General features: G+C 49.7%; 2 protein-coding genes across 5 annotated transcripts in view; one reads left to right on the top strand and one right to left on the bottom strand.

The window, feature by feature from the left end:
- Nucleotides 1-1,983: 1,983 nt before the first annotated feature.
- Hps6 (HPS6 biogenesis of lysosomal organelles complex 2 subunit 3) lies at nt 1,984-4,641 on the bottom strand. The gene has a single exon (XM_027407155.2). The coding sequence runs from the start codon at nt 4,513-4,515 to the stop codon at nt 2,095-2,097; it is 2,421 nt and encodes an 806-aa protein (XP_027262956.1). The 5' UTR covers nt 4,516-4,641; the 3' UTR covers nt 1,984-2,094.
- A 6,095-nt stretch (nt 4,642-10,736) lies between these two features.
- Armh3 (armadillo like helical domain containing 3) overlaps nt 10,737-15,205 on the top strand; it is a 182,852-nt gene continuing 178,383 nt past the window's right edge. For all 4 annotated transcript variants that reach the window (XM_027407156.1, XM_027407157.2, XM_027407158.2 and 1 more), the window contains exon 1: nt 10,737-10,882. The gene's annotated coding sequence lies outside the window, so the exon portion shown is untranslated. The remainder of the gene's footprint in view (nt 10,883-15,205) is intronic.

Below are 15,205 nucleotides of genomic sequence, written 5' to 3' on the forward strand. Positions count from 1 at the left end.
AAGGTGTGCACCACCATCGCCTGCCACAGAATTTTCTTTCTTTCTTCATTCCTTCCTTCCTATCTTTCTTTCAAAAGACTTTATTTATTTAGTATATAGTGTTTTCCCTGCGCTCCAGAAGAGGGCACCAGATCTCATTACAGATGGTTGTGAGCCACCATGTGGTTGCTGGGAATTGAACTCAGGACCTCAGGAAGAGTAGCCAGTGCTCTTAACCTCTGAGGCATATCTCCAGCCCCAGAATATTTCTTAAAGACTGGCTATCTCATGGCCCACGTTGAATACATGGGGAGTCAATCTTTCCACACTCTTGGTTCAACCGCTAACTCCCACTGAGGCAGACGGACATCCGTACAGGATCTTCACTGGCACAGGCTTTCCTGTCTTCTCTTCCGGCCTCTGAGGACATTTGAATACCTCTCTCTCTCTCTCTCTCTCTCCTCTCTCTCTCTCTCTCTCTCTCTCTCACACACACACACACACACACACATACACACACACACACACACACACACACACACACACACAAATAAAAAATAATCTTTTAAGATAGCCACTAAAAGAAAGAAAAAATAAAAACAAGTCTTGGGATTGGAGAGATGGCTCCTCAGATAACAGCTCCCTCTTATACAACCATATCCTTCTGTCCCCCACCTCCCAAGAAGATTCTGGCTTAGCTGCTGCACTGTCCCCAACACTGCCCAGATCATCTATCTACCTGTTCCTTGCTTTAGGCCAACCTTTTTTTTTTTTTTTTTTTTTTGAGACAGAGTTTCTCTGTATAGCTTTGTAGACCAGGCTGGTCTCAAACTTGAAGAGATCCACCTGCCTCGGTCTCCCAAGTGCTGGGATTAAAGGTGTGCACCAGCACTGCCCGGCCCTACCTGTATTTTTATGTCTAGATCGACCAGTGGGCCAGTCTTGGCCTATGGAGAAATAAGAAGGCTTTTTCCACCCATTAGATCCTGCATCCAACGATGAGGTTACAAAATTATAGGTAACCATGACATCGGCCTTCAAGAAACTTGAATACAGACTAGGGAGACAAACAAATAACTAGGTAACAGAATAAGAAGAATGGCAGGAAAGGAGGAGGCAGGGCCAGACTTGAAGGAAGATGTCTGTCAGGACTTTGGCTTTTACATCGAATATTAAAGCAGGGGGTGGAACTCCATCAAAAAGACAGGGTTTCTCTGTAGGTTTGGAGGCTGTCCTGGAACTCTCTTTGAAGACCAGGCTGGCCTTGGACTCACAAAGATCCGACTGCCTCTGCCTCCCTAGCACCTTGGATGATGGGTAGCAGCATCGGGGTCGTAACTAAGCCACAAGTGGCAGGGAAGCCACTTAGGTAGAAGTGGGCAGAGCACACAGCATCTTTAGAAGCATCCTGTTAGCAAATTCAGAAAAACAAGAACTTGACTGCTTTTGCTCCTGTCTCATGGCTTAGGGAGTAGAAGTGTGAGGCCCTCCAAAGGGCTTTGCCCCGTTCTTCACTAGTCTAGGGCTCTGCAGGTAGTTCACCTATCTATAGAAACCAGGGGCTGGGAGAAGCATGGGCTCCGGGCCCACCACAGTTCCTACTCAGGGGCAGAAGAGACCTGGGAAAGGAAGCTGTACTCCATGGACTCCTCTCCCTGCAGCCCTCGAGAAGACCCCACTGGAGGAGGGTCAGGTGAGGCCCCGACAGCAGGGCCCGCTGGGCTAGAGATGGTTCACATGTTAAAAGCTCTACGTTCTAGCTGGCATACTGGGCCAAGGTACTTAATCTTTCTAGACAGCTATTTCTTTCATCTAGAAAATGGAGATAACGTTTGTGCTTTCCCATTGGACAAGAGTTCCATAAAGAGCAACAGGTTACCTCGCACATATGGAACAGTCATTACTGTTTTCATGACTACAGGTGGCTGCTTTAGGAAAGACATCCAGATTCTGTCTATAAGCTGCAACCCTTAGCTGTTCAAAGTAACACAAAAAAACTGTGAATATATTTGATATTTGCATATATTTTAAAAATTGTTCCACAACTCAGTATTGCACACACAAGTTTCACTTTTGTACTTGCCAACCCTAGGGACCCTTCCCCTTCTCTATGGTCTACAAATGACCTCCCATGTCAGTTGCACAGAGCCCCTGTCCAGATGGTACCCAGGCCTCTGGTCCTGGGTGGTCTGATGCCTGTACCGTAGCAATAGGTCCACGAGGTGGGGTAGGGGGTGGAGTCCCTGGATCCCATAGGATGTCCTCATATTTGCTTTGAACTGGGCCAGAGGGCCGGCCTTGAGCCCCGGTCTGTTCTAGGAGGGCTCTGACCAAGCCAACTGTGAGAGGCGGCTCTGCCCCAGGCTCAGGGAAAGGGTTGGAGGTTCCCACATCATCTGGGAGATGTGTCCTCAGTAAAAGCAGGAGCTCATCTGGAGCCAGTTCTGGAGGGCACAGGCGACAAAGGAGGGGGAGGTGAGCATCAAGGCGACGGTGGCGGGCAAACTCTGCCAGCAGGAGCTTAAAGATCTCACTCCGAAGCAGGGGGCTGGAGGAGTCGAGGGCCAGGCCTGCCTCCAGAGCCCTGTCCCACTGCTCCTTCTCTATCAGCTGCCTCACAGCCTGCAGCACAGCCTTGGGCCGCCCACTGCCCAGAAGCAGTTCCAGTTCCAGGGCCTCGGGTCTCTTCCCTTCCTCACCTAGCACCGCTAGGGCCCGACGATAAAGGGGTAGACTGGGGCCTTCAGCCCCCCAGCCTGGTCCACCCTGCTGCTGTGCCAGCTCCACAAATGGGGGCAGCCACTGAGGCTCCAGCTTGCACAGGCACTGACAGAGGAGTTCAAAGGGGGGCAGGATTCCATTGGGGTGCTCCTTCCCAGATGCTGGGCCCCTCAGCACCTTCTTCCACACATCAGGGGGTGCTTGGGACCGCAGCCTGCCAGTTCTATCTGGCTGGAGCTGCAGGGCCTGGAGGGTGGCACTCCAAGCTGCTGTAGGAAGGGCTTGGAAAATGGTGTTGAGTTGGGCCAGCTGGTCGCCGGTCAGCTGGGTTCTCAGCAGGCGGGCCACCTCGCGCTCTGCTAACTCAGTCCAGCCGGCCTCCTCCTCGTCCCCTGCCACCAGTTGGGCCTTGAGCAGCTCTAAACTCCGGTAATCCCGAAGCTCAGCCCTCAGCATAGTCAACAGTGCAGATGGGGGCAGGTGGCCCTGGAGGATAGAGGCCAAGGCCTGAGGTGCCCGAAACATGCTGTTGCATCTCAGTTCTTCTGGGGTGAGCTGGGTACCTCGCAGGCTCCGTCGCTGGTAGTACCCACAGGCCTCCTCAAACACCATATCCTTGTCTGAGGGTAGCTCAAGGCCTTGGGGAGCTTCCCAACCCACACAGAAGAGACCCAAGGCTGAAAGCAAGCAGAGAGCTCCTCGGGCCTCCAGTTCTTCCTCATTCTTCATGCCAGGGGCTGGAGGTTCCAGCAGATGTACTCTGTCTGTACTGAGGACCTTCCTTTCCAACAGCTGCCCACTGCTCATGTCCAGTAGTTCCAACGTGGAGCCCAGGACACAGGCTAACGTGCCATGAAATGTTCCCAGGGCTGCAGACCCCTCTAGGCCCACAGGTGCCTCCTGCAGGGTCCCCACAGTTCGAGTTCCACCATGGCACTGCACTAGGCTCACCTTGCCTTTGAAGTCAAGCAACAACAAGCCATGGGAAGATGGGGCCCAGGTGTGGACAGCCAATGGCTCCCTGGGGGTCAGGAACCCAGGAAGGCCTCGCAGCAGGGCCCTAAAGTCCCAGGTATCACCTTGTCGGGGATCCAGGCTTTTACTGTGAGAAAGACCAAGAGATGGGGCGACAGCTATCACCTTGCCCTTGCTTGGGCTCCAAATGAGCAGAACATGGGCTACACCAGGCCAAGTGGTGGTGGTGGGCACCAGGAAGAGGTCCTTGCGGGAGGCTATGAGTCCAAAAGGTGGGCAGTGGTGCAACAGGATGTGTGTACGGCCTAGTTTGGTGCCAGCCTCCCCGCTGGTCTCCAGGGTCTTGACGCACACACAGTGGCTGAAAGCCATCGAAAGCTGCCCTGGCTGGCCCTCAACGCCAAGCTGCCGCTCCTCACACCAAACCAGGCGGCCTCGAGTTGCTGCCACGGCCTTCAAGCGGGCTCCACCATCCGGACACAACTCCGTGCTCTGAAGTAGCTTCCAGCCAGGCTCCATCCCCGTGCCCCACACCTCTGCTAGGCCACTCTCCCACACCAGGATCAGGGCGGGTCGCGCCAGCCACGGGACGAAGAAGGCGTCCAGCGGCGAGGGCTGCCCCTCCGGCCAGGCACGCTCCAGGGCCTGACCCGGCCCACGCACCGCCACTAGAAGCTGCGGGGCCGGCGACCCGGGGGGTCTTAACAGCAGCAGGTGTCGGCCGTCAGGGCTGCAGCGGACTAGGACATCTGGGTCCCCGGCCAACACCTCGCGGAGCCGGGCCGCGCCGGTGAAGTTGCTCAAATCCGAAAGCAGGCGCAGAGTTCCCGCACGCTTCATGACGCCTCTGGCGCAGGAGCTCCCCGAGGCCTGACCGCCCGGTGGGGCGAGGCCCGGCTGCTACTCCGTGGTGCCGGGGGGAGTGCACTTCCGTCTCTGGTGGATGAGGTGAGCCGAGCCCTGGCCCGAGGGTCGACTCCGCCCCGCCCCCCCGCCCCGCCCCGCCCGCCCCCCGGCTGGTCCGGATTGCCCCGGGCACGCCTCGCCAGCCCCGCCGCTCACCGTGGGAGGAGCTTCGGGACGATCCTGGGGGAGGAGCCTCCGCGACACCCACGGGGCTGTCTCAACCCTGGGACCTCACATTCCCAGGCACCGAGAGGATCTCTCCAAGTGTCCCTTCTTTCGCAGCCTCGCCCTTTCATCAGGATTGAGTACTGACACTGTGCCAGTCCCGAGCAAAATAGAAAACCTCATCCTCCTGTGAACTTAGTGGAAAACAGGAAGGTTAATGTTCCACTCACTGTGTGGATCAGACTGACCTCGAACTCACAGACATACGCCTGTCTCTGCTTCCTCAGTGCTGGGATTAAAGGCGTGCGCCACCACCACCCCTGATCCTTAAACATATTTTTAGATTTTTTAAGTTAGCACACAAAGCAATGAATTTCATTATTATTGCACCCCCTTCCTTCATATGCTTATTCCCGTGTGCACCAGTGTAGGCCGGAGGTCAGCCTCAGTGTGTTTCCTCAGAAGCCGTCTGTCTACATTGTTTCGAGACAGCTTCATTCCCAAGGACCTCTCACCCATTCGGTTGTGCTGGCCAGCCAATGAGCTCCAGGGATCCTCCTGCCCCTGCCTCCCACGCTGAGATTACAGGCTCAAATCATGGTATCAACTGCTGGGGATAGAACTGGGGTTTTCACGTTTTGCTTTTTGTTTGTTTGTTTTTATGAGACAGGCTTTCTCTGTAGCTTTGGAGCCTCTCCTGGACGCACTCTGTAAACCAGGCTGAGATCTGCCTGCCTCTGACTCCCGAGTGCTGGGATTAAAGGCATTCATGTGCCACCACTGCCCGGCTTGTTTTCCTTTAAGTAGTTGCTGTGTTGCATCTATTCACAGCAATAGAATAGTGACCAAGACAGGTCCCAAGGATCAAATTCAGGTGTTGGACCATGCTCCATGAGTGAAGCTGTATGGGGAGATTTCTGAGACCTCTGTTCCTCTATGGTGTGGGTTGTTCTTGGATTATGCCTTCATGCCCCTCCCAGGTGTATTGGATAGGAGCGAGTTCACTTCAGATTGTTCCTTACAGCTGGCTGTTGTTAGTTGTTCACGCGCCTCTATGGAGAAACATGCTTTTGCCACAAGCAGCTTACCCTTGTGACTTACCCGAGTGGCTCTTCTTAACCCTCAGAGCATAAATTGTCTAATGTTCTGAGTAAAGTTGGCTGGTGCAGGAGACTTTAGACTGCCTCACTTTTAGGTCCTGCTCTCCCAGATTCACCCTTCCAAGAGTGGCAAACACTCGGCTTCATCAGCATTACTGAAAAGTTCGTACTCACTCACCGAGTCATCTCCTCAGCTCTACATTGTTATTTATTTGAGACAGATTCTCTCTCTGCAGCCTAGCTTGTCTTTGAACTATTGACAATTCCTCTGTCCAGCTCCCAAATGCTGGTATTGTAAGCTGTTGTTCCTGTGTGTGCATTACCCCCATACCCTGGTATTGTAAGCTGTTGTTCCTGTGTGTGCATTACCCCCATACCCTGGTATTGTAAGCTGTTGTTCCTGTGTGTGCATTACCCCCATACCCTGGTATTGTAAGCTGTTGTTCCTGTGTGTGCATTACCCCCATACCATGGTATTGTAAGCTGTTGTTCCTGTGTGTGCATTACCCCCATACCCTGGTATTGTAAACTGTTGTTCCTGTGTGTGCATTACCCCCATACCCTGCCCCACATCTACTGATTTATGGGTAAGGTTCCCCTTTTAGGGTCTTTTTTCCTTTTGAGACTTGGAGTCACTTTTTAAAATTTATTTTTAGTTTGGGGCTTTGGAGCAATGATCCAGCCATTGAGAGTACTTTCTGCTTTTCAAGGGGACCTGAGTTTGGTTCCCAGTACCCTTATCAGGCAACTCACAATCGCCTGCAACTCCAGTTAGAGGAAACCAGACACTCTCTTTAGGCCTCTACAGGCAGCCACACACAGACACATGTGGCACACACACATATAAAAATAGAAATTAAAATCTTGCCGGGGCAGTGGTGACATTTTCCTTTAATCCCAGCACTCGAGAATCAGAAACAGGTGGATCTATGTGAGTTTGAGGCCAGCCTGGTTTACAGAACTAGCTCCAGGACAGCTAGGGTTCTTATACAGAGAACCCTATCTCAAAAAACAAAACAAAACAAACAAGAAACCAGCAACAAAAAAGAAATTAAAATCTTTTTTTAAAGATTTTATTTATTTATTATGTATACAGTTATCTGCATGCATGCTTGCACACTAGAAGAGGGCACCAGATCTCATTGCAGATGGTTGTGAGCCACCATGTGGTTGCTGGGAATTGAACTCAGGACCTCTGGAAGAGCAGTAAGTGCTCTTAACCTCTGAGCCATCTCTCCAGCCCCCCAAGAAATTAAAATCTTAAAGATTTATTTTAGTGTGGTGTGTGTGTGTGTATGTGTGTGTATGTGTAGCTGTTCAACTAGGTCAGAAGGGGACATTGTTTCAGAATATTCCTTTACACTGTGTGAAGATGTGTTACTGTGACTGATTTAATAAAGAGCTACATGGCTGGGGCTGGAGAGATGGCTCAGAGGTTAAGAGCACTGGTTGCTCTTCCAGAGATCATGAGTTCAATTCTCAGCACCCACATGGTGGCTGGTAACAATCTATAATGAGATCTGGTGCCCTCTTCTGTCCTGCAGACATACATGCAGGCAGAACACTGTTAATACAATTAAGTACATCTTTATTTATTTTTTACTTTTATTTTTTGTTTTTTTTTTCCAAGACAGGATTATCTCTGTGGCTTTGGAGGCTGTCCTGGAACTAGCTCTTGTAGACCAGGCTGGTCTTGAACTCACAGAGATTCACCTACCTCTGCCTCCTCAGTGCTGGGATTAAAGGTATGCACCATCACCTCCCAGCAATTAAATACATCCAAAAAAAAAAAAAAAAAAAAAAAAAAAAAAGAGCTGCATGGCCAATAGCTAGGCAGGAAGAGGTCAGGTGGGACTTCTGGGGACAGAGAGGGCTCTGGGAAGAAGATGCAGGAGGAGAGGTAAAAGCCACCTGACAGCATGGGGATTAGTAGAAATGGGTTAATTTAAGTTATAAGAGCTAGTCAGAAACAAAAAGAAAGAAAGAAAGAAAGAAAGAAAGAAAGAAAAGAAAAGAAAGCTAGTCAGAAACAGGCCTCAGCTAAGGCAGAACATTCATAATTAATAATAAGTCTCTGCATCATGATTTGGGGGCTGGTGGTCCAAGAAAGCCTGCTAGAGGACATCCCCTGGAGATGGAGTTACAGGTGGCTATCTGATAAAGCATGCTGGAAATTGAATTCAGCAGCAAGTGCTCCTCATTACCAAGACATCTCTCTAGCCTTGGGTTTTATTTTGTTTAAAATAAATTTATTTTATTTACTTATGTATTTTTGTTTTTTCAAGACCAGGTTTCTGTTCCTTGGGAACAGAACTCTAGTCCAGGCTGACCTCAAACAGAGATCTGCCTGCCTCTGCTTCCTGAGTGCTGGGATTAAAGGTGTGCATCACCACTGTCTAGCATATCAGAGTTTTATGAGACAGTGTTTCTCTGTGTAACAGCTGTAGCTGTCCTGGATCTCACTCTATAAACCAGAGATCCTCCACTTGGCCTCTGTTTCTCAAGTACTGGGATTAAGGGCATGCACCAACATACCAGGTTTCATAGAGTGTTTTAATGGTTGAGCCATCCCTCCAGCCTCTGCATTTTGGGTGTTTGAAACAGGTCTCCCTATGTAGCTCCAGCTGACCTTGAACTTACTTTGTAGACTGTGTGCCTTGAACTCTCCATTGCCCTACTTCAGCCTCTCCAGTATTGGTATTTGCAGGCCTGTGATGCCACACACAGCTTCAAAGATATTTTTATTTTCTGTTTCTTTGGCGGCATTTGACAGATCTACTGAAAGTCCATACTGCAGTCTTGTTTGCTGTATCCTTTTGTTTTGATTTTGCTTTAAGATATCTTCATCCTCAGTGTTTTGTCTTGTCTTTGGCTTATTCATCTTCTTCTCCTTCCCCAGGCCATTTTCTCCTTCCTCTTAGCTTGAACCATTATTTCCAAGCCAATGGCTCTAAAGTGTTTAGAGTGCCAATAAACGGCATCTACATGTCTACTAGATATTGCTGTCCAGACATCTCACAGACATTTTGATCCTAACATGCCCTTAATATCATCTTCCTGCCCCCAAATATTTTTCCTCCAGTGACTTCTGCTGCCATAGGTCTTTTTTTTTTTTCATCTTTTTGTTTGTCAGGTTAGGTTTTAATTTCCAGACAGGGTTTCTCTGTTCCTGGTTGTCCTGGAACTCTGTAGATCAAGTTGGCCTTGAATTCAGAGACTGGCATGTCTCTGCCTCCTAAGTGCTGGAACCAAAGGTATGGTGGTGCATGCCCTTAATCTCAGCCCTTGGGAAACAGAGGCCAAGTGGATCTCTGGTCTATAGAGCGAGTTCCAGGACAGCTACAGCTGTTACACAGAGAAACACAGAACTTACTGATTAAATTCAAGTCACGTGGTTCCTTCCTTTGCTTCATATCCTGGACCTTCCTGCCTTCCTCCCGCCCTCCCATTTTCCTCTCTTTGCCTTCCCTTCTTCCTTATTTGCTTTTTAACTGTGTATGGGTATTTTGCCTTTATGTATGTGTACCTCGTGTGTACCTGGTGCCCACGGAGGCCAGAAGTTGGTGCTGGGGTGGGAGTTACAGGCGGCTGTGAGCTGCCACGTGGGTGCTGGGACCAAATCAAGCTCCTCTGGAAGAGAGTCAGTGCTTTTGATCGCTGAGCCATCTCTCCACTCACACTCCTTATTTTCGCTTTTATTTTTTATTTTTTCCAAATAGAGCGCCTTGTAGCACAGGCTGCCCTTGAATTCTCTATGAAGATGAAGTTAAATGTGAACCTCTAATCCTATGTCTATTTCCCAAGGCTGTGATTAACAGGTGTGAAACATCATGCCCTGGCTACCTGCTTTATATTCTATTAGAGTACAGCCTCTCTCTCCTACCGGTGCTGGCTAATTTTATGCCAGCTTGACACAGGCAGAGTCATCTGAGAGTAGGGAACCCCATTTGAGAAAATGCCTCTGTAAGATTGGGCTGTAGCAGGGCAGTGGCGTTCCACGCCTTTAATCCCAGCACTCTCCAGGAAGAGGCAGGAGGATTTCTTGAGTTCGAGGTCAGCCTGGTCTGCAGAGTGAGTTCCAGGACAGCCTCCAAAGCTACAAAGAAAAACCTTCTCGAAAAACACAGAGACTGGGCTGTAGGCACCAGATGGTGGCGGCACATGCCTTTAATTTCAGCACTAGGGATGCAGGGACTCTGAGGTCAGCCTGGTCTACAGAGTGAGTGCCAGGAGAGAACTTTTTTTTTTTTTTTTTTTTTTTTTTTTGAGACAGGGTTTCTCTGTGTGGAAGTCCTGGCTATCCTGGAACTCACTTTGTAGACCATGCTGGCCTCGAACTCACTGAAATCCACCCGCCTCTGCCTCCCAAATGCTGGGGTTAAAGGCATGCGCCACCATCACTGGGTCACACTCTTAATTTAATGCATGATTTTGTTTCCAATATCTCATTTAAACCGTTGCAATGTGCTATGGTGGTAGACCAGGCCTTGAATTTCACACTCAGGAGGCAAAGGCAGGGGCATCTCCGTCGTGAGTTTGAGGACAGCCAGGTTTAAATTGCCAGTTCCAGGTCAGCCAAGGCCACATAGTGAAAGTCTGTTTCAAAAAAAAAAATAAGAAGCAAACATTTCGCAACATAATACCTTTCCAAGCTTTGCCAGTGTTTTCAGAGGATACATTTACTTCTTGAAAGAACTGCTGAGTTCCGAGTCCTCCCTATTTAAAACAAAAACCTGCTACAGCGGAGTTAAAGCCTTAATAAGCGAGGGCTCGTTCGCTCGCGATGTCTTTCGGGAGTTGTAGTCTCTGCGATGCTTGCTGGGAGTCGTGGTCTGAGTTCACTTCAGGAAGCGGGCGTGGACAAGCCTGAGGGGAGACGGAGGGCTTTAGGACCCGGCGGGGCACGGCGGACGAGGGCTACGGGTCGGGGAGGTCGGGAGCGCGCCCGCGATTCCGGAGCGGTGGCGGCGTTGCCGGAGTCGGGAGCGAGCAGGCCTGCGAGCAGCTTGGGTGCTGGAGGAGGAGCGGGGGGCTCGGTAAGCGGCGCGGGCCCAGCCGGGGCCTGGAGCCTGGCCAAGCCCCGCGGGTCCGCCCTCGCAGGCCGAGACCCGGGGGCGGCCCTGGGGGCGGGGCCCGTACCTGCCGCGGGGACCCGGGGGTGACGGGGCGGAGGGAGGGTTGCAGCTGCCGGCGGGCCGCTCGCGGGGGCCGGGCCGAGCCGGGCCTGGGGCCGCGGAGTGGCGTGGCCTCGCTCCCCGCTGCTTTCGAACGCCCGCTACCGGCCTGGTCCTGCCCCTCGGAGGCCGCCGGGCGGGCGGGCGAGCGGGCGAGGCGCTGACCTTTGACCTCAGCGCGGGGCTGACCCTCAGGGTCAGCTCCTAGGAGGGAGAGCGGCTCCCCCTAGGGAGGCCGGCCCCTTCCGAGTGTTGAGATGCCCCGCCGGGGCCCGGGCTCTGGAGTCTCCGCCCGGCAGTCTTCAGCACCCACTTCACGCAGAGTTAATAAACCGGCTTCGCTTTCACGGGATGAGTGGGTGCAAGCCGGGAAACCCTCCTCTTCCCCGGCGGGTGTGGCGGAGAAGTTGAGAGCGCTGTCCCTGGCGAATGGGACAGTGGATGGATACTGGAGCCATGTCCTAATAAATGTTCCTGGACTATCGGAACCTCCCGGGCTCTTTTTTTCCAGGAAGAGTTTTCAGCTTAAGAGCATCTTCCTTGTAAAACAGGGCAAGCACGGTATTTAAACATGATTTACCATATGTAGCCCTGTGTCCCTGGCTGGTTTGGAACTAGCTATGTAGACCAGGCTAACCTCCAACTTGTGGAAATCCTTCTGCCTCTCCCTTCCGCATGGTGTGATTTCAGGGTACCCCACAGTGCTAGGCTTCTTTCTTGCCCGTGATTTAGCGCAGAGTTACTTGGAATTATCTTTGGTACGAGTTCTATTGGATATGTATGCATAGTCATTTTCACGTGAAGGCTTTCAACTCGTGTTAGGAGTGTAAAGGGCGTTCTCATTCTTAATGAATAAGCAAGCCTTTAATGTGTTTTTTATTATGACAATCATTGTGCCTTGTCATGTTTAATATTAATCTCAGCACTTAGGAGGATAGCTGAGAATTTGAGGCCAGTCTGAGATATACATTGAGTTCAAGGCCCGCCTGAGCAGCTGAGTTCCAAAAATTACCAAACGTGAAAACAAATCCCAGACAACACCTCAAAACCCAGAATTTGGGATGGAGATACGGCTCAGAGGTTGAGTATCTATTGCTTTTTCAGAAGACCCCAGTTCAGTTTCTTGCACCCACATTGTTTCCCAGCTCTCACACCAGGCAGCTCACACCATTTGTAACTCCAGGTCGCTAGGATCTGATCTTTGGCTTTTGAGGGCACTTACGCTTTTGAACACATACCCATACACAGATACAAACACACATATCAAAAAATAATAACATAAAAGTGAGGAAAAAAACAAAACCAACCCAGAATTTGGGGGTTCACATAGCACAGTTTAGGAATTCATAGAATTTGGAAAATATGACCAAATAAATTGATTCAGGGTATGTGAGGGTGAGCTGTTTATTCAGCACACATTGAGCATTAGCTTAAACTGACATCTTGGAATGGTTTTTGTTGTTTTTGTTTTCAAGACAGGGTTTATCTGTGTAGCCTTGGCTGTCCTAAACTTGCTCTGTAGACCAGATTGGCCTTAAACTCACAGATCCACCTGCCTCTGCCTCCCAAGTACTGGGATTTAAGGTGTGTGCCATCACTGCCTGGATCATTTTTGGGGGGGGGGCGCAGGGATGGAGACAGGGTTTCTCTGTGGCTTTGGAGGCTGTCCTGGAACTAGCTCTTGTAGACCAGGCTGGTCTTGAACTCACTGAGATCTGCCTGCCTCTGCCTCTGCCTCTGCCTCTGCCTCTGCCTCTGCCTCTGCCTCTGCCTCTGCCTCTGCCTCTGCCTCTGCCTCTGCCTCTGCCTCTGCCTCTCTGCCTCTGCCTCTGCCTCTGCCTCCCGAGTGCTGGGATCAAAGGTGTGTACCACCACTGCCCAGCCTGCCTGGATCATTTTTAAAGAACAATCAGACATATTTTGACAAAGTTCTCTAGGGGTGTGTGTGTTACAGATCTGTGTAAAGGTGTTTGTACATCGTGAAGAGAACATTGCAGTTGCCTCAGAAAGTCAGGAGATCTCTGTAGGGAAGATGTATTTGAACTGTGTGCTGAAGGTTAAGTAGGAGCTTGCACAATCGGCCTTTTGAGTTGGAGAGAACAGCCTTTGCTGAGGCATGGTGTAAAGTGTGAAGGGAAGAAGAGCAACGCGGTGTTTATGTGGGGGTCAGAAATCCATGAAACAGGGTGTATGTTGGGGCATTGTCTGGAGGTGAGATTGAAAAGAGGGTGGGGAAGCCACTGACTTAAAAAATTAACTTATTATTTCATGTGCATGTGTGCCTACTTGTATGTGTGTGTACCACATGTGTGCCTGGTGCCTACATAGACCAGAAGAGGACATCAGAGCCCTGTAACTGAAGCTAAAGATGGCTGTGAGTTGCCGTAGGTACTGGGAATTGAGCCTTGATCCTCTGGAGGAGGAGTCAGTATTCTGAACAGTTGAGGTATCTCTCCAGCCCTGTAACATTTTTAGAGAGCGACAGAAGTGCATATTAAGAAAATAGATATTGAAGGACAAGACTAGAATTGTTACAGTTGAGTAAGAGAAGAAGGAGGCAAGCAGAATGGATTTTAGAAATAGTTCTGCAGGGGTAATAGGGAGGGTGGGGGTAGGGGGTGAGTGGTGGCCCATACCTTTGATCCCAGCACTCAGGAGGCAGAGGCAGAGGCAGGTGGATCTCTGTGAGTTCAAGGCCAGCCTAGTCTATAAAGCTAGTTCTAGGACAGCCTCCAAAGCCACAGAGAAACTGAGCCTTGAAACCCACCCCCGCCCCCCACAAAAAAAAGAAATAGTTCTGAGGTAGATGCCATGTGACCAGGAAGAGCGTGGACTAAGGTTTTCTGACTCCAGGGATGTGTGGATGGAATTTCATTTACTAAGATAGGCATACGACTGAAGAGTCTGTATTTTAGGATACAGAAAACATTTTCCCTGTTCTGGCTTTCAAACCCAGGACCTTGTTTACAATGGGCAAATGCTTTACTGTTATGTTATATTCCTAATAGAAGCAGACTTTAAAAGTTGGTGGCAATGGAAAGAAATTAGTTGGGCCTGGTGTATTGAGGTCAGGTTGCTTGTGAGATACACAAAGGGTAGGTATTAGTAGGCAGCTGCAGCCGAGGAGTTACATAGCTTGGCAGCAGCCGTGAGTAAAGAAAGCAAATGTGGAAAACAATCATGACAGGTGAATTAGGAATATGTGTAGCTTTTGTTTGTTTGTTTTTGTTTTTTTGAGGCAGGATCTCACTGTGTAGACCAGGCTAGTCTCGAACTCACAGAAATCTGGCTGTCTCTACCTTTCAAGTGCCAGATTTTATTAAAGAGTGCCTAGCCCAATATGTATCTTTTTTTACCTAGGCTCCCGTGGCAGAGATAATAGTTTTATGATGTTTTGGTATCTTTTATCCTATACTGTACTTGTATTAGTATAAAGTTTATTTTTTAAATAAGACTGGGTCTCTCACTGGCCTGGAACTAGTCTAATGAGCCTTGGGACCTGCACTCCTTCCTCCTCAGTGTGGGGATTATAAGTGTATGTCACTAAGCCCAGCTTGTTTCTGATGTAAGGTTCTGGCCATTAAACTTGGGGCCTCTCTGACTCTGCTCTTTAAGTTTATTCTATTTATTTATTATTGTGTATGTGCTTTATGCATGCATTATGGAGGCTGTAAGAGGATGTTGTATGCCCTATTCCCTTGAGACAGAAATCCTGTCTCAAACAAAACAAATCTTGCAAGAACTCAGTTGCCTTTCCATGATTATGGTAGTCTCCTTTATACTATTCATTTCCTTCATGCATCCCCCGCCCTCACCTGCCAGCGTTAGAGATGGAACCCTGGGCCTCCTGCAGGCTAGGCGAGCACATTTCCATGCAGCTGCATCCTCAGCCCTGTAGTATCTATTTTCTCTCTAGGTGGCTGCTATTCATGAGCTTATACTGTTCAACAGAAAGGAAATGAGAAGAGTAACATTGTACTGTTTGAGGAAGTTCAGAGCTTGAGCAAGAGACACACAGTTTGAATGAATTTACAAGAGTGCCTGCTTAAAAAGAACATCTCATGGTGATTCTCATTATCTGAGATGGCAGGAAAGGAAACTTTCAATCAGAATTTCCTGAAATACTGTCAATTTGGAGCTTTGTTCCTTCTTTTGAAGGTATAGGTGTCCTTTTTTTTTTTTTTT

This window comes from Cricetulus griseus, chromosome 3 (genome assembly GCF_003668045.3).
Source record: "Cricetulus griseus strain 17A/GY chromosome 3, alternate assembly CriGri-PICRH-1.0, whole genome shotgun sequence".
In the NCBI taxonomy this organism is placed as follows: Eukaryota; Metazoa; Chordata; class Mammalia; order Rodentia; family Cricetidae; genus Cricetulus; species Cricetulus griseus.